The sequence below is a fragment of the Musca vetustissima genome, unplaced genomic scaffold, assembly GCF_032173495.1.
Source record: "Musca vetustissima isolate MV318-11 ecotype Yass unplaced genomic scaffold, APGP_CSIRO_Mvet_v1 utg7876, whole genome shotgun sequence".
Lineage (NCBI taxonomy): Eukaryota > Metazoa > Arthropoda > Insecta > Diptera > Muscidae > Musca > Musca vetustissima.
In genome coordinates this window covers 88950-108806 of record NW_026877735.1, presented here as the reverse complement: position 1 = coordinate 108806, position 19857 = coordinate 88950, and the positions used below count along the sequence as shown (strand labels likewise).

The 19857-nt window shown below is 40.5% G+C and overlaps 1 protein-coding gene across 1 annotated transcript; it reads right to left on the bottom strand.

The window, feature by feature from the left end:
* Positions 1-4680: 4680 nt before the first annotated feature.
* Positions 4681-18991, bottom strand: LOC133322420 (serine-rich adhesin for platelets). Its single transcript, XM_061531417.1, has 2 exons — positions 11701-18991; positions 4681-11555 (listed from the first exon to the last, which is right to left on the bottom strand). The coding sequence occupies exons 1-2, from the start codon at positions 18989-18991 to the stop codon at positions 4681-4683; spliced, it is 14166 nt and encodes a 4721-aa protein (XP_061387401.1).
* Between the last annotated feature and the right edge of the window lie 866 nt (positions 18992-19857).

The window sequence follows — 19857 nt, the reverse complement described above, 5'->3', positions numbered from 1 at the left end:
AAAGGCGATTATTATATTTTGATTGCACTATTTCTTTTTAATTTTTTGTTTTCTTAAAAGATGGTATAATATATGTTCTGTTCAAAATGATTTTTTGACATTTATATTTTCAATTTTTTTTTATATTATGCACATAAAAAAAGTTCTCTAAAAATTGTTTGCTTATAAAATAAAAAACAAAAATATTCTATATTTATTTGTGTGTATATTTAAATTGTTTTTAATGCACTTTGGGTGTTTGATTTTTATTCATTTTTTTATTACACTACAATTACTTAGACAATAATAAATACGATTTAGACTATTAAAAAAATAAATTTTTGTTAATGAGATTTTTGCATTCAATTTTTTTTTCTTATAAAAAACAATATATAATCTTTTTTTAAATTATTTCCTTTACTTAAATTACATTTATCAACCGTGTATATAAATATTAAATTTATTAGAAAAAAGTAATGAAATAAAACAATTTTAATAACTATGACTAAGAACAACAATTATTTACTTATAATAAAAAAAAATCTAAAGAAAGTGTAGTTATATATATATATTAAATAAAAATATATTATTAATTATTTATTTTCTTACATTTATTGTACATACATTATTAATAATAAATATATTCTAAAGACTTTATTAATTTTAAATATTTTCTAAAGACTAATGACCAAATAGCCGGGGCTAGCAGAGAAAAAAAGCTTGTATGGGAGGAGGGAAATCGTAGAGGTTGGGGGGTGAGGTAAAAATAAAATTTGCAAAACAAATTACCACACATATTCCAAAAAAACTGTGAGTAAATTATTATCTGTCTCGTGTATAAAAATCATTTAGAAAAAATTACAACAAAGTTCTGTTTTTTGTATTTTAACAATAACAACAAAAATTAACTACATTTAGTAAATCGACAAAGAGAAACTAAAACACAATTTAACATTAAATGTCATGTTTTACAAAATATAATTAATATTAAATGCCAGCAGCGGCAACAACAACAACGACGACAGCGTCAATTCGCCAAAAACATGCAACAACATTGCCCCTGAAATTTTATTGTTAATTCTCTCAATGCCTTTAAAATTAACAACTACAATTAGTATTCGAAAAAATAATATTTTAAATCGTTTAGTTCCGGACAGAGAAAACCAATCGATATCATTAGGTTGGAGAAAAATAAAATCTCAGGTAATCAAAGCCATTTCTAACTATTCTTGAATTTTATGCGACTCTATTTGAGACGAGTATGGCCGAAGTAGAAGGATCAGTTTTTATCAGTATAGTATAATTTTGGAGTCCGACCAAAGGAATACATTCTCAACCTCAAAATTTATCTTTTTTTTTATTAATTTCTCTTATGAGATGAGCTACATGATCGGAATTGCAATGAAAAGGAAAGCCAGAGAGATACTACATTCACACCACAATGCGACGCGTTTCGCCGTTGGTTAAGCGGCTCATCAGGCATATTGGGCAATGTGGCTTACAAATGTCTTTACTTGATAAGTTGTATTTATGTCGACTATTGTTGCGAAATTGCATCTACGAATTAAATTCAACCGTGTCAAGGTTCGGACATTTGGCATCACACCAGAACATTCCTTTTCAGAGCAGATTTTTCTTGTAGTGACGGACTTTTTTTCCATACAGACTACAATATTTGTCTTCAATGGTATGCAACTGCATATTGTGCAACCTTAGGTGGCTTTGAACGCTAAGGCGCCGGACATCAACAGATGCCATGGGAACCAGGGTTCAAATCCCAGCCGTGCTCAAGCTGAATTTTTGAGTTTTTTTAATTTTTAACCACATTCGTTTAATTCGTAACCACATGTTTGTCATTAGATGTGCTTTAGCAATTCAAAGCCTGCAAGATACTCCATTCTCACTGGACTCACTTTGTTTCTATATCTTAAACATGCTTGACTTTTTTTCCATCGATGGAATTGAGGTGCCCTCGAGACGCTTGTATCGACATTTTAGTTGGGACATGACGCCAAATACACTTTTCTGACTATTCTTAATGTTTTGAGACAAATATGGCTAGGGTAGAAGGATGAGTTTTTAATCAGTATAGTATAATTTCCAAATCGTACAGAACGATAATATGTTCTTAACATCAAAGTGCAGCATTGATTTAATTCGTGACCACATATTTGTCATGAGATGTGCTGCTGTACAACCTTGGCAAAGACTTTGATTGGATGGGAGCTACTTTTCTTTTAGCTATTAAAAGACTGTAAGATATTTGATTGTGGAAAAAACTGAAACTTCTGAGACACATGTCTATTTTATAGAAGAAATCAGATTCCCACAGGATTTACATTTCTTCTATAGAAAAAAATCGATGGATTTTATTTACTTGACAGACTGTACCAAATATTCTTTTCAAAGTAGAAGGATGAGTTTTTAACCAGTATAGTATAATTTCCAACTTCAAAGTTCAGCATTGCTTTAATTCGTAAATACATATTTGCCATGCGATGTGCTGCTTCAAAAGCTCAAACCTCACAGGGGTTCTGCTTTTGGTTTAGCTCTTAAAAGCGATCAATATACTTTGTTCGGGAACAAAATCAGACTGATCTTTTATCTATACGAAGAAGTTCCAGAGACTCATAATTTTTTTTACACGATCAATTCTGAGGACTCATGACTTTTTGTAAAGGAAAAATTCTGAGGCCCTCGAGACGTGTATCGGCGTGACACAAATACCCTTTTCTGATTATTCCTGAATTTCCGAACCAAAAGAATATAATCTCAACATCAAGGAAAGCTATTGGTTTAATTCGTAAGCACATATTTGCCATGAGATGAGCTGCTCCAACCAGAAATGATGCATTTCAAGGGTACTTAGATTTAGCCTTGAAAATACTCAATTGGGGTACAATCTGAGGCTTTTGGGGTTCATGTTTATTCTATAGAAATAATCTGATTCCCACAGGACTAACAGACAAAAGCTGAATTCTGATGCTCTCGACACACATGTATCTGCTTGCTTAGTTGGGACATGACGCCAAATAACTTCTGAATATTCTTAAATTTTTGGGACTATTTGAGGCGAATATGGTCAGATTAGAAGGACGAGTTGGCCAAAGTAGAAGGACGCGTTTTTAACGAGTTTGTGGTAATTTCCGAATCGGACCAAATTCTCAACTTTAAAGTTAGCCATCGGTTTAATTCATAATCGCATATTTGCCATGAGATTTTCAGCTTCAAAAGATCCAGGTATTGTCTTGATTAGATTTGGGTGTTAAAAGACTGCCAAAAAATTGATTCTCACAAGACTCACATTTGTTTGTAGTGGTTTATGTATGGTCTGTATTGTGTATAGTTAGAACATGAAGCTCAATACCTTTTCTTCTGACAATTCTAGAATTTTGCAATTCTATTTGATACGAATATGGCCAATGTAGAAGCGGAATTTTTCAACCAGAACAGTACAAATTCTGAATCGGATCAAACATTTTTTCCAGTTCAGTTTGGTATAATTCGACACATTTTTGTCATGTGATTTTCTCCATCAAAAGCTCCAACCTCGAAGAGACATTGTTTGCAGGGAGCTACTTTAGATTTAGCTTAGAATGCAATTTATTTCATTAGGGATTCATCTGTGGCTCCTGGGACCTATCTGAGAAAAACTCTGATTCTCACTTTTAGTTTTTTATTTATCGTCTGAATTTTATTTCGTTGGGACATGAAGTTCAATTTGTATTTGTGAATCCATGGAACATTTCTCATTAAAATCTGGATGATTGGGAAACCATTTAGTCAGTTTAAATTCCGGTCAATAGTAGTATCTGATCTGCCAGAGGCACAATTTAATAATTCATTCAAGTAAAGCTCACGACGTATAACTTTGGCGCCCAATATGCAGAGTTTTTTTAGACAAATCGCTCAAATGTCTGCAACAAACAAGTGCCAGAGGATGGAGCGGAAGATGTTGGATGAGTGATCATATTCAATCTGAAATTTTTGGCTTCGGTATTCATAATTTTTGTGAGGAACGTGGGACTCAGATTTTTCCTCATGTCGCTTTGCGAGTTCATTTTTTATAGCAAATAATTATGAGATCCTCTGGATTCATGTTTTTCTAAAGGAAAAATTCAAGGATCCTAAGGGCGTATCTTGTTTTATAGACAGAAAATGCGAGACCTCCAGGAATAGCATTTTTGCTATAGAAAAAAATTAATTTTTTCCTATAAAATGCTGAGACTATCGAGACTCATATTTTTCTATAAGAAAAATTCTGAGACACTCAGAACTCATATGTCTTCTTAGGAAAAATTCTGATAACCTAAGGAATCATAGTTTTTTGTATAGGAAACATGACGAGCTCGGAGCCCATAGTTTTTTGCATAAGAAAAAATTGTGATGACAACAGGGCTCGTCGTTTTTTTTTGTGTAGGAAAAATTCTGATGTCTTCGGTACCCATAGAATTTTGCATTGGAAAAATTGTGATATTTATTTACTCGTTTTGTTTTAATAGGTAGGACTGATGGTTATTTTCTGTAAAAAACTATCTGCGTCCTGAAATCGTGCGTTTTCTATAGAAAAAATTGCTTATCACCACGGGACACAACGTTTTTATTAGAACATTCCTGAAGCCATTGTCGCCTTCTCAATTCTACATTCGATGTATTTAAAAGTCCTTGAGATACCTATTTTTCCACCTACCTGTCTATAGCCTACTTTTTATTCAATAATCTAGTCTTTTTATACTTGCGCAACACTCGATTGGCATGATAGAATTTAGAGATTTTCTTTTGAGCATATTTTTCATGGAGATATTTGAAAAATTCTTCTTGTAAAAACTTCTTCAAATTATCAGGTACAATTTCTTCATGATGTATGGTCGATAGATCGGACATACTATCGCTCGATTGATCTTCATAATCCGTGATGAAGGGTATATAGTCACGATGAGGTGGTCTAGGTGAAAAACATTTCGGTGGAGGAGGTTGAAATTCAACATCGGTATCACAATCACTTAATATGATGACCTCACTTTCAGAATCCGAACTGATAATATGAATTTCAGAACTTTCATTATCACGATTGACAATGCCTATCAACTGGAGGGTATTAAATCTTTCTGTGGGTAATACAATTTCTCGAGACTCAGGGGCGGAATTATTTTCAGTACAGGAGGTGGTAGTAGGGTTTTCATTGGCTGGATTCTCGTTGTTGCTGTTGGCAGTTAAATCGCATTGCAAAACATAGACATCGTTATCACTACTATTTAAGATTTCTTGTAAATTGATTAGAAGCAAATCTTGATTGGGCGCCACTGAGGCCTTATCACTTTCATTGTCCTCAGGATCGGATAACATAACACCAGCTTGGCGATACATTTCCGCCAAGGTTTCCTCAACACTTAGCTCACGTTCCACAATTAATTGGGGAGATGGTTCATTGTTTGTCAAGGCTGGCGTTTCCGCTTCCCCTTGGACTACTACTTCTACTACGGCTTCGGTGTTTTCTTTTTGTACAATTCTAAGATTTTCTATATTCAAGGAACTATTTAAGGCAGCCCTACAAAGGTCACTTAACTTTGGTATTACACATAAATTAGTTGAGCTATTGGTTTTCTTATTTTCTACAGGGGAGGCATTTTTCTGCGGGGTGACATCTTGGTCTTCATCATTGGCTGGTTCATCATCACTTTCTAACATCTTTTTGATATGTTCTATATCATTTGTTGATATGCTAACATTCTGCGTTATGCTTACCCGTTGAGGTTCAGTCTCTTCTAGGTCTTCGACACTTTCGTCTGCTTCTGCCAATCCTTCTCCTTCTAATAATTTTTCCAAGGGATCAGCATTCGTTTCGATGTCACCATGTTTTTGGGCCAAATTGTGTTGGGATAGTTCTTTTTCCAAGGCTTCCAGTTCATTGAATTCTGAAGATTTACTGGGCGATTTATCGGCAATGATATTGTTGTTGTGGATTCCATATTGGAAGCCATCATTGGCTGTGGAATCCTCATTGAGATTTTCCACTTCTCGCCGCAGCAATTCTTCTTCATGAGGATCTTCAAAGCCATTGAAGTCGGAACCTTCATCAAAGCTGGTTTGGTATTTGAAAGCCAAAAAGTCATTAGATTCATCAGGGGTATTCTCACGGTGTGATTCAGCAGCTAATGGATTAAGGGGTTCGGTTGGTGATGAAACCCTGCTCATCTCTTTGCCGGCTTCGGTTGTATAATCTATTGATACATTGGAATCCTTAATTTCTTTGGTTGCATCAGTTGTTTCACTTTCATTAAGGTGGTTCTCATGGTGTGATATATCTCCCGACGTTCGATTAAGGGATTCCTTGGGAGATCTTGTCTGCACAATTTCCCCATCATCCGTGTTACCATGGTCTGGGGAAGCATTGAAATACCTTACACTTTCCGATTCATCAACTGATGTATTTTCTTTAAGAGTGTTCGCATGTTGTTGCACGTCTTCAGGCGATGAACTAAGTGATTCCTTCGGGCATGCAGCATCAAGAATTTCTTTATCACTTTCATTATTCGTTTCTGGGAAAACCTTGTCATTATTTACTCTGTTCACTTCTACAGCTGATGTATTTTTTTTAGGGGCATCCACATGGTATGATATATCTTCAGATGTCAGATTATGTAAACCTTTCGATGATACAACTTCAAAGATTTCTGCATCATCTTCAGAGCCTTCGTCTTCAGCAACCTGGGAATTCTCAGCTGGTTTGCCTTTATCAGCTGCTGTTGTTTCATTAGGGATGTTCTCAGTAGTAAATATATCTGCAGATGGTGTTCTAGGGAGTTCGCTTGCTGATGAAGTCCGGATTTCGATTTCCTCACTCTCTTTTCGCGCCTCACCAATTGAAATGAACTTCTTTTCACATTCAGTTGCCGTTTCAACTGAAACATTGGAACGCGGAGCGTCATGAGATTCACCAGTTGTGACAGTTTCATTAGGGTCATCCTCACTGCTCAATATATCTTCCGATGATGTTTTGGAACACGGCTCAGGAGATAAAGATCTGACAATATTTTCGTCATCTGTGGCAGACCTGTAGCGCTCAACATCATTGTTAGAAGCAGCTGGTGTAGTTTCAATAGGGAGATTCTCACTATTCGATATATCGTCTGAAGTCGTTTTGGAACATTCTTTGGGAAATGAAACCCTGGAAATGTCTCCAACAATATCCACTTTGGGACAATCATTGGAGGATGAAGCCCTGACAATTTTTCTAGCACCTCCAGCTACCGGATCTTCGGAAACATTGAAGTGTTCGGCATTATCACGGCTACATACATTTGCAGGTGGTGTATCAGGAGATTCATTGGGAGATGAATCCCAAATGGTCTTATTTTGATCTTCGACTTCAATTGCAATATTTTCCTTCCTTACGGATACATCGGACGATGGTGTTTTCGGCAATATATTTGGAGTAAATGTCTTCGTTATCTCGTTACGATCTTCACTTGCCGTATCTACTGTAACGCTTAGTGATTCCGCTGTCGAACATGTTAACTCCCTACTCTCAATATCAGCAACCTTTTCATCAGATCTTTCTGGTGGCAGGGGAATATCTTTCAGCAATTCTGGATCGGTAATGGTAAACATTTCACCAAATGGGTATATAAACAGTGATGAAGATCCAATATTCTCGTTTTGATCTTTGAGTGACAAAATTTCCTCCGCAACTTTTGGCAAGTCTTCTGTAGCACTTGGTAACTGGATACTCTCAACCTCAGCAGATTCAGCAGCTACGTCATCTTGACATTCAATGTTGCATTTGTTTTCCACCTCAGATTCTTCAGAGGTATTTCCTCTAATATCCGATTTATGGGATTCTTCCGCAACCACAGATACTCTAGTTTCGATTGTGCCTTCAGCGATATCACATCCTTTCCTTTTAAAGGAACGACACTTTCCCTTAGTGTTCCAAAAGTTCATTTCTGGGCTAGCTTCACGGCTGTACAGGGGGATAGATGATTTTGTAAGGATTTCCTGTGTAGTCTGCGGACATGAGTGAGGAGAAGCAAGGTCAGCGGAATATTTTTCACGTTCTAAGGTCAATTCTTTGTCGCACACAGCTTCAAGTTCTGGTTGGGATTCGACAACCGACAGTTTTGTAGGAAGTTCTTCATCAAATGACGTGGAATATGTAGCTTTGCGTGGAGACTTCGGCGGATCTTCCAGTGTAGGATTAGATATATTTTTGGAGCCATTTGAAACATCGCAAACCACCGATTCGTTTTTGGCAGTAGAAAATTCTTCGGTTTCTCCAACGATTTCTGGGGATTCTTCACTGTTATTATCTGCTAACAATCTTCGGATTTCTTCGCTTTCTGACACTTCTGTCCTAGAATTCGCTGATTCTTTTGCAAATTCCCGAACTTCTGTATCCACAGATTTTCCAACAAATTCCAGACACACTTTAACTTCTGAATCTGCGTTTTCTGGAAATTCTCGAACTTCTGATTCTTTAGATTCTTTAACAAATTCTGGACAGACTTTCGCTTCTGACTCTTTTGTTTCTTCAGGGAACTCTGAAAGCTCAAGACTTGTATTAGCTTCTGGCTCTCCAGATTTTTCAGCATGCTCTGCGGGTTCAGAAATGTTATTGACTTCAGTCGCAATGGGTTCCTCGGCAAACTTAGGGAGCTCAGCACTTTCGATAACATCTGATTGAAGAAATTCATGATGTTCACTCACTACTGAGTCAATTGGTCCTTCGACAGAGACTTGTGATTCTGCACAGATTTGTATGTTACAATCTGTGTCACTTGGGTCGGTAATCGAGTACGCAATGTTTTTATTTTCAAGTGTGATATCTGTAGGACCTTTAGCGGTTTCCAGGCTTTCTTCTTCTAGGATGGGAAGAATTTCTTCTGATACTGCTTCAGCTTCTTGAACGGGAAGTGCTTCCTTCGATATCTCTTCTTGAATGGGAGATGTTTCTATAGACTCCACAATCGAATTATTAGTCACATCCGTAGCATTCTCTTCATCCATTTCCTTAGGGATTATTTCTGTTTCAGCGGTTGCAGAACATGGGGAGGGTTTTTGTTCCATTAGTTCTTTATCAGATACAGGAATTTCTTCGGAATCTTCGCGCTCAAATTCCGTACAACACTCTTCGTTTGTCATATCCACGAGAGGTGAGTCTTGCAAAGACGGGGACTGAAGAATGTTCTCCGTAAGGTATTCGTTTTGCAACTGTGCTTCATCGATAATCGACTTGCATTCCGCAATATTTGAACTAGGTGAGCCATGGTTTAGAGATTTTTCTGAAACTTCCGTCCATATACATTCGTCTTGATTTGATGAGACTTCTTTCACGGAATCTTCAATTTGAGTTTCATCTTTCTTAGAAAAATGTCCGTCTGGGATTTGTACTTCGCTTTCCTCGGACACATTTGGTTCTTCGACCTCCTGAGGAATATCGTCTGAATTTGTCTCCATATTCATGAGTTCATTTGGTTCCTGGGAGAGTTTGGAGAATGTAATTTCTAGGTCCAGATCTTTGGAATTTGATATTTCAATGTCTCTCCTTTCACTGGCTACCTGATTTTCTATAGCGGACTGACGTTCTCTAACGAGAACTTCGGAATTTGTTGACGACGCCATGGAAGGTTCCTCTGTAATGAATGATTCACAAGTTTTATTTTCTATTTCAGGTTCCACGGTATCAGACGGAGATCCGGAGGCTGTATAATCCGCAGGATTTTCATCTTGAACTGAGAATGGTGTATCGGGGTTATGGGTCTCAGTTTCGGCTTCCACATTACACTTTGGTACAACTTCATTTGTTTGGTTTTCGACTTTGGAATCATTTGTATCATTTTGCGCGTCGTTTGGCGAACAGTCGATATTCTCCGGTGCACCTTTTGACAAATCGAGAACCTCACTTTCGGGCAGAATATTAAATTCTTCGGTGGTTTTGAGATCTGAAGACGTCATCGCAGATTGTTTTTGGGGTTCAACCACTTTCTCCAAGTCAATATTTTCTGCTATCTCGCCTCTGGGTGACGAAATATCCTCACGAATTGGTGATGAGTCGGAACACTGAGACGAAGTGTCACTTTCATTATCCACGATAACCTTTTCTTGTGGCTTTTGGACTGTTGAAGAGATGTCTTCTTCATCTGAAGATGAATCGGAGCTTTGAGATGAAGTGTCACTTTCGTGATCTGATTCAAGATTTTCGTCTTGCATTTGTTTTGGTGGTAAGATAGCTTTTAGATCGCTGGAATTTTGGACTGGATGTTCAATTTGAAAGAGAATATTTTCTTCCGGCTGAGGTTTGCTTGAGGAAGGTACAAATGATTCCACTGTTTTAAACGCTTCTGATTCATGGTGTTTCTCCCCCATACTATGGTCTTCATTTTCGATTTTCTTATTCTCCTCCGCTGATTCTAAATCTTTTGCGTCGGGACGATGATCTGAATGAACACTGCTGGACGTTGAGTCGTCACAAATATCTACATGTTCCTCCATTTGCGACATGGGACTCTGAGCTTTCTCCGATGTTTCTGGTTGCCCTTCATATTCCACCATTTGTGGCTTAGGGCTCTGAGTTTGGTCTGATGTTCCTGATGGTACTTCAGAGGTGTGATTGTCAGGGATCCGACTTTCTTCAGTAGGTATTATTTCTGCGGAAAAGTTCTGCGAAGATTCCTCATGTAACTCTTCGGTTGCAGTGAAAGGCTCTGGCTCTTGAATTGTTCCTCCGGAGTTCGTTGCATAATCCAAATTTTGACAGTCGGTAGCTTCTTCATTCTGTGACGTCGATGTCTCCGTTATAATAGGTATAAATGTTTTATTAGGAGGACTACATTCTTCATTGCTAGAAGCTTTAGCACAGTTCAGCATCGAATTGTCAGCTTCACTTTGATATTTGGGAGAAGTATTTCCATAGATTTCTTCAGAATTGGATTTATGTTGGTGATCAATGCAATTTGATTCGGAATTATTGGGACTTCCGGAATCAGTTTCAACATTTTTGATTACCATGGAGTGCTGCAAGGATTTAGAGAGTGTGTCTATGTTGCCACAAGAATTTCGACGAGATGGTAGATCATTTTCGGCACTCGTTACGTTTTCGTTGACCACGGTGTCGATATTGTCTAAAGCAGGACCTGAATTTCGAAGACTTTCATCTTTCTCGACATCAGCTGGAAGCAAACCCAATGATGCCTTCAGTGATTCCTCCATAGCTTCCGTTGGTATTTCTGGTGTCTTGGCGATTAAATTGAATTGCGAATCATCATCAGATGCACATCCAAACATGGGCTCGTTCGGTTCGTTGTTGTCTTGTGCGACTGGAGATCTCAAATCATTATCTGAAAAATCATTCAATTTAGCCGGAGTAGCTGGTTTGGAAATTATTTCTCCGAATTCTTCGGCAGAATCGGATTCCGCTTCCGATGTACAGTCACCGGTGATATCTACAATATTTGCAGGGTTCTCTAGTATATCAGGTGTGGTATGTTGAGATTGTTCAGGATTATCCATCTTGTTTTGGGTTTCTTCATCTTCGGATTCTTCAGAAGACGATGATGATGAGGAGGAGGTGTCGGAGTCTTCGGTGAGTTCAATTACCCCGGAATTACTAGTATTTTCAGGGGTAGATTTCAGGCATTGCATTCGGCTTGGGAATAGTATTAGATGTGCGGGTCTCATCGATCTTCGGAAGGTCTTCTTTGGAATTTTTGTTGTTGTTCAAGCCTGAAGGTGCCGCGGATTCAGTAGATTTTTGAGGTGTAAGATCTCCAGTGTTATTGGAGGCTTCGCTGAAGTTCATAGGACTGCAGGATTCTTTTGGCGAAGTTTTTTCATTACAACTCCGATATTTGTCTCTCTGTTCGATGCTCTGATTCATTGACTCGCAGTCACTTGACGTGTCATGTTCTAGTCCTGTAATAAGTGTAGAAATTGCACGCAGGACAACCTCATTTTTGCGTGTGGTTTTCGACTTGGAATATTTCCGATTGGATGCCTTCGAACACAAATGGCCGTAGATTTCGTAAGGTGCATTATTTATAATCGCTTCTTCGTTAGGACTTTGGTAAGATTTGCTCTCTAAACTTGGTACTGGAGACGGGAGCCCCGATGTAACTGCAGAGGTTTCAGATACTTCTAAATTATCATTTGTGGAAGGAACTTCTTGTTCAGGACGTTGCTCCAATGGCGATTTTGATTTTCCTGCCGATTCTTTATCCACACCTGAGCGAGAGCTCGTCGGGGAGAAAATCGCTGGTGTTTCCGTTGAGGGAGAACTTGGGTTTCCTTGGGCAACTTCAGGATTTTCTGAAGTGAAATTTTGACTAGCATCGGCGTCTTTTTCCACACTTGAACTTGGACTTATTGGAGGGAAAATCTTTGGTGTTTCCGGTGAGGGAGAAATCACTTCCTTTTGGTTTACTTCAGGAATTTCTAAAACAAGTTTCTCTCCAGGTACTTCTGAAATGGAACGTTCGTCAACGTTCGCCTCTTTTTCCTGACTATCACGTGAAGTAGTAGGGAATAAAGTAGGACTACTTATGTTTTGAGGTTCTTCCGTGTGTTCCAGCACATAACTTTCCCCCACTTCTGCGCCCTCGTTTTCTTCACTATCCCTTGAGCTTTCATTGAGATCTATTGGTGTAAAATCGAACTCCTTCAACATACCCTTGGTTTTACATTCACCTCGCCTCACAGCGGCCACCGCATTGCTGGTCTCCCGAATTTGTGAACGTTTTTCACATTTCTCCACGACTTTTCTAAGGGTCTTCAGGGTTTTATTTTCATGTTCGGCATCTCTACTAGAATCCGAATCACTTGAACTACAACTTTCACCATGTTCTCCTTCATCATCATCGGAACTATCCGATGAACTAGAAGATGATGAGGAACCTGAAGATGATTCTGAATCGGAATCACTTGATGATGATGATTCATTATCCGATCTCTTTGGTGACACCTTGGAAACGGTAAAAGTTTTATTGATATAGGAGCTTGCCGATTCCGTATTATCGGAACCCTTGGGATTGGTAACATGTTTTCGAATGACCGTTGTGGTTTGGGCTTTAATCCTTAAAATTATGGGAGGATTTTTGGATGTGGACTTGTCTTTTGCCTTAGGAGATCGAACATCCGATGGAGAGGTGGAGTTCCCCATTTCCTGGAGAGAGTTTTCTAGGCTTGCTGGTTTCGGAGAACTGGAGTTCTCTCCGCGTTGTTGTGCTTTACTTTTGGCTTTACGTATAACAGTTGTCTGCAAAGCCTGAGGACTTCCGACGGCCTCATAACATTTTTTCTTCACCTCAAAATCATGATCGGAGGGTGTAGTTTCAATTTTCCGAATGACGCTGGTGGCTCGAGGTGAATCGATTTGTTTGGGTGATTTTTGTAGATCCATATCTTCACGGTGTTCTGAATTTTGATTTGTGATGTTGACTTCTAAGGGAGTTACTCCTGCAGATGAGCCAGTGTTGATAATTTTTATAACGGGATTTCGATATTCGGGCAAAACTTCTTTGGTAGCGTTCAGCATATCTTCTGCAACGGAATCTTTGTCTGATAGAAGTTCCTTCGCTGTTGAACTGCTTAGGGAAAGTTGAGCATCGTCCAGAGCTGCAATTTCCCTTAGGGGTTCATTAGGAGCCTTAGTAGATTCGATTACGGGTTCCTTGAGGTGCAACGAAGCATTTGATTCAAAGATATCGCTAAACGTTCCCTCTGGAGCTTTCGTAGATTCTATTAGGGGTTTGTGTAGATCCAACACCTCATTTGAGTGATGGATATCGTTAGGGGTTACCTCAGGAGCCTTGGTAGATTCTATTTGGGGATTCAACATCTCATTCAATCTACCAAATTCGTCAAAGGATTCATTGGAAGGCTCTGGCGTTTCTGTTGGAGGTTCCGTAAGTTCAAAGACCTCATTTGACTGAGAAAATTCCTTGAAGGTTTCCTCTGTCGCCTTGATAGGTTCTGTTAGGTGTCCCGTCTGATGCAACAACTCATTTGATTGAGAGAATTTACCAAAGGATTCCCCTGTGGCCTTTGTAGATTCGCTTAGGGTCTCCTTCGATGTTTCATAATGTAAGTTCTGGACTGCTTCCTCCTGAATGGAGGTATGTGGTTGATTTGCCCCACATTCCGACAGATTCAACACCTCATTTCCTGTAAAATTTGCACTCCAAGCCTCACCTTGAATTGTAGGTTCTTTTGTGGTACTGCAGCTTTCGAAAAAATCCACAGCTACTTCTGCTTTGCGTATTACTCCACCGGATAAAGAACTGAGATTCTCCCGCACTTCCTTTTGAGCCAACTCATTTGCCAACAATTCTGCTGCCAAGTTATCCTCAGAAATCATGGGTTCTTCAATGGAATTTTGCTCTGTAATATCATCGGCAACTTTTTGCGGAATCTCAGGAATTAAGAGAACCTTGCCCTCTGCCAAATCCTCCACCTCCTTGGCGACAATTATTTTTTCCGATTTGGCCAATTCATTTATTTCCTCATCGGATAAATGGACAATATCGTTGGGAAAACTGGGTGAGGTCTCTGCCCTCTTTTCACCCTCATCAGCTTCAGCCACCTCCGATTCCATGAGGCTACGTATGACCTCACACGTTTCACAGGTGGGATCTGTACAGATATGTTTCTCCTCCGCTGCAGATTCCTCCTCTACATCCTCGCTATTGATGACAAACCGTTCTCGGAAATCTTCCGAATTGATGACACCCAGCACCAAAGTCTTCAATGGCAGTGGACCCACTTCCGCACAATGTTCTGGACTTGCCTGCATAGAGTAATTTTTTATCGACTGCCTTTTAATGAGAGGTAAATGTTTCTCCTTCAAATCGGCCATATAATCCTTGACCATTTGACTGCGATGTTGAGGATAACGGCGGATATTTTGCATGGCTTTGTAATAAAACGAGGAAGGTTTCCTGCGACGCTTCGTCGCGGACTTATTCGTTGAGGAATGACTAAGGGTTCTATTGCGTGACTTTTTCGTGTAGGCCTGTGGAAAATTTGACTCCTTGCCTGAACTATCCTCTTCATTGCTGCAACGGGATTTTTTGTTCTCCTTTGCGGGTAGTTCTTCATTATTTTTGTTGACCGAAGTTTCATCACGCAGTTTTCGTTTACGTTTATAGAATTTCGAAAAATCTTGTACCTTCTGTTCAATATCCTTATCGGCCTTGGTTTGAGTTTCACTGCTGGAGATTTTATTGATAAAGGTCTGGTATTCCTTTTCGAACAGCGAAGATTCGTTGGAGTGCCGACTGCAGCTACTGTCATAACCTTCGGCATCATTTTGCGCTGAGGCAGTGGGACGTGTTGGTGGCGGGATGGTCGAGTTTGTTTTCGAAGTTTCGAAATTTAAATCTTCAAAGGACAAGGGTGGATTTTCCGTCTCTACCGAGTCTTTTTTGCTGGGTTCTGCAGCCGGGGTGGTGCAGTTATTTGCGGGGAGTGGTGGCTTCACAATCACCGTATCCAATTCGCCAGGTTTACGCTGCAATTGTTGTAGCTGATCCAATTCCTTTTCCACATCGAAATTATCCAAAGTTAAGGAAGTGGCGGCGGAAGTTTCATTTACGTTGGGCGCCACTGTGCTACTGCCAAAACTACCTGACTTTTCAATATCCACTATGATATCTGGTAAATTGGTATAATTTTGGGCATCTATATCCTCACCTAAACTAGTGCTTCCCGCTTGAGGTTCCTGCGGCACTTTCTGAGATTTTTGCTCCTCGGCAGGGAAATTGGTGGTATTTTCAACCTGGACATTTTGCAGAACTTCATTGATCACTCCCGCCCCAGTTTGCTGCTGCTGATCAAATGCCATTAATTCGTCATTGCCGGTCGTATAATCCTCCTCATCATCATTCCAATTGGCAATGAAATCGCGTAGACTTAAATTTTTGGTCGAATCATCTGCTGAGGATTTTCCAGCGTTCTCTGAGGTACTCAACATATTCCCCGATTCATTGGAGTTGATAGCATAATGGGTATTATTTTCATAATTCGTAAAGTGATTGTGGCTGGTTGTGTCATGCGAACTCAGAAGTAAATCTCCTCCCGAATGTTGCGATGATTCCGCATAACCTGTGCCCAGAATTTCACTTCTCCCTGATGACGCCGTTTGATGGTAGTAATTCTGTGTCTGAGGTTTACGATAATCCAATAAGGCACGCTTGGCCGCCGATACAGCATAATTTGTGGCTGCCATTTCGGCAGCGGGTCCACCGCTACCCACGTTGCTTGCAGGGTTGGCATTTAGATTGGACGTCGTCGAGATCGTTTCATGCAGGTAACTATCGTATGTGAGATCATTGGTATAACCTGATCCGGTGGGATCATGAGCAATTAACGGACCTGCCGGTTGTTGGCCATGACTTGCAGGATGCGGCGGAGCAGGCGGATGATGAGCAGTGGCGGTCGGGTGGTGAGCCATTTGATTTGAGGCCGTGTACAAGGCTTGATTACCAGACAAGGCGGAGCCAGCACCTGCGGCAGCATACTGATAACTAGCGGGATGCCGGTGATGATGACTCAGGTGACTCGGAGGCACATTGGCAGTTGTGGCATCATAGTGGGCGCCCAAATAGAGATCATTGGCGGGAGGTTTCAGTTTATTTACAGCGGGATAATCCATGGCATTTGTCGAATATTTAGAGAGAGCGGGTTGATTGACCAGATGTCCGCCTTGTTGGCTTGCAAGGCCTTGTGGAGAACCATGATAAGCTGAGGCGGCTTGACCCATTGCTGCCATGGGCGGTTGACCATGAGTTATACGTCCTGAGGCTGCAGCACCGGGGGGATAATAACAATTTTGTGCCGCATAAGGAGGCTGAGGACAACATGGCTGGCGTGCCGACATGCCAGTCGGGGTAGTCGAGGCGGCATAGTAGGGATTTACGCCGGCATGCATGGTGGCATGAGGAATGTGATTTGGAGCTCCGCTTAGTCGATCATTTAACGAACTATGACTGCCAGCAGAAGGCCACAAATGATGAGGATGATGCCTGGCGGATGGCGGACTCACATAGGCATTTTGTTGATAAGGTGGTGGGGGTGCTGCGGCAGGATATTTCATTGCATATTTATCAGCGGGCAAGTAGTAGGGGTCTCGATGGTGACTCGAATAACTTGCATGGGTGGGTGCCACAGTGGCGGTGGGTAAATGTCCCGCAGCGGAGGATGCTCCTCCTCCTGCAGCTCCACTACCAGCAACTGGTCTACTGCTTCCTCCCGCCGCTGCATAATCCATAGCCCAAGGCCAAGCTGATGAGTTGAGCTGTCCTGTTGCACCGCTGCTATTCTTGCGATAAACTGCCTCCAGTGATGAGGATTCATAACCCAAGGGCGCCGTTGGATAGGCTGTTGAGGGATACATATAGCCGGGATTTGGTGGTAGTATGGATGATGCCGCAGCATGTTGCCCTGGGTAGTAGCTACCACTTGCATAAAGAGATTTAGCCGCAGTGGGTCCGTAACTGGATGCCTCCTTTAGTTGCGACTTTGCGGCGGCATAATATTTCTGTTGCTGATGATAGACCGAGGCATTGGAAAAGCCCCCGGCGGCCCCGGCACCGAACTGATCATGATGATGATATTCCAAAGGCATTTTGTGTTTTTGTAGATCAGCATAATAGCTGGCGGCAGGTTGTGACTGTGCCAGCGGTTGGGCATAGAAGGGTGTGGCAGCAGCTTGAGGCTTTGTGGTGGCCACCGATGATGTGGCATTGCTTGTGGAGGTGGACATTGAGGCCAAAAGAGAGCTAGATGAACGGGACTTTGAGGCAGCAGCGCCGGAGGAGGAGGATGAGGGTGATGCCGAAGAACCACCTGATGCCGGCGAGGATGACGAGGAGGAACAGGGAATTGTGGCAGCAGTAGATAGGGAACCAGAGGATGCTGATGCTGCCGAAGCTTGGCCAAATTGCTGATTGTGTTTTGCCGCGGATTCATTTTGATAGGCTTGATGACCGCTTAGAGAACGCTGACGTTCATAGGAGATGGCTGAGGATCCACTAGACTTATAACTATGACCCATAGACTGTTGATAGGGTGTGAGATTATTTACCTGGAGATTGGAATGCGATGAATTGGTATCGAAATTACCCGCCGAACCTAGACCATAAGCCGATGAGGCAGGACCATGAGAGAGCTGTTGCTGATGCGGCAAAGGAGTGGCTTCCTGTTGATTGTATTGCTGCTGACTATAATCATACGAAGAATACGAAGAGGAGGCGAAGGACGACAAATATGGCTGGGATCTTTGGGTATGTTGTGGCAACTGAGGATGAAGCGACTGCTGTTGCGGCACCGGGTGTTGTTGTTGCTGCGATAAATTCAAATTCGTTTGGGAATGTTGTTGCTGCAGATGTTGAGAGGCCGTCGAATGCAGGGGATATTGCGATTGCAGGTGTTGTTGGGTGGAATAATTTTGCGTTTCATGAGCCTGATTGGTTATAGCTTCACTGTAGAATGGTGAGACTGTGGCCACTGTTGTTGCAACGGGTATTATGGGTTCGGCAATGGCCACCGGTGTTGTCGAAGTGCTATGTGTTTCATAACTGTTGGTGGGTGTTGCCGAGGTACTACCATAACCACTGCTATTGCTGCTGGTGCTACTGTTACTGCTACCGCCGCTACTGTTGGTGCTGCTGCTGCCGGCTCCTCCATTAGCTCCACCACTGCCATGACCAATAATTAGGCTGCTGCTACTACTTAGGCTACTGTTGCTACTATTGCTTGCCGAGCTAATGATATTGCTGTGTATTAAACTACTGTGGTGCTGCGGGTAATGTTGTTGTTGTTGCTGATGCGGCTGTTGCTGCGGATGATGATGGTCATGGTGGTGACCCGCCGCACCATTGTTGCTGTGGCTCAGATTACCATTGATGATAACTGGATTTGAGGCTGGTGATGATGCGGATGATGGCGACGCTGATGTGGCTGTTCGGTTGGCTGCAACAATTGATGATACTGCTGCTACCGCACCACCAGCTGTCTCCATTATTTAAACTCTGATCCAGATTTTTTGTTGTTGTTGTTGTTGTTGTTTTTGTAGGTTGTTGTTGTGATTGTTTTACCGTTTCCTAAGGCCATACATTGGAGCTGAATTTTGATTTGTTGATCTGCAAAATGGAGATAAGAAAATGGGGGAAATTAAAAAAAAATTCGAACAAAAACAATTGTAAAAAAATAGGTATTGAGTTTTGAAAATCGAAATCATGCGTTGCAAATTAAGTAGAACATGGACATTAAAAAATAATAATATTTTTTTAAATAATTTTTGTCGTTCGTTTCGTTAGATAAAAATCGGAAAAAATATGTTTAATTGATTTTTTTTTAAAAAAATATTTGTTTTAAAAAATAACAAAATAAGTACTCGTATTTTACGGCAAGAAGCGCGGGTGCTGGAAAAATATTCATTAATGTATTTTCGATACGTGGGTTTTTCAGGAATCATACCAAGGTGAGGATTTCTTAAAAACTATTTTTTCAGGGTCCATAAGACGCGTGGATTTAACAAAATCCAGGGCGTTGGATTATTAATGAATATTGTTTCAAGGCCAAATAATTAACGGAAATGTTAAAGAATGTTTGTAAGGGTCTCTAATTGGATTTGTTAAATAAATTTCAACGGTCTGGAATATTTCAAAGGCCAAAATAATCTACAGATTTTTTAAGAATAATTTTCCAGATCCTATTACAATCGAGGATTTATTAAAGAATATTTTTTTAAGGTATGTTAGGGATCTGGATTTCACGGACCAAATAATTTAATTTTTAATTTTTTTTTTAATTTTTGTTCATGCTTTAATAGAGGCCTTGATTTTCTAAAGAAGAATTCCAGTCTCTATTAGAGACATGGATTTT

Coding starts and splice junctions, on each gene's coding strand:
- LOC133322420 (XM_061531417.1), bottom strand. CDS start 18,991: ATGGAGACAGCTGGTGGTGCGGTAGCAGCAGTATCATCAATTGTTGCA. Junction 11,556..11,700: donor TGAATCCGCGGCACCTTCAG/GCTTGAACAACA, acceptor AACTCACCGAAG/ACTCCGACACCTCCTCCTCA.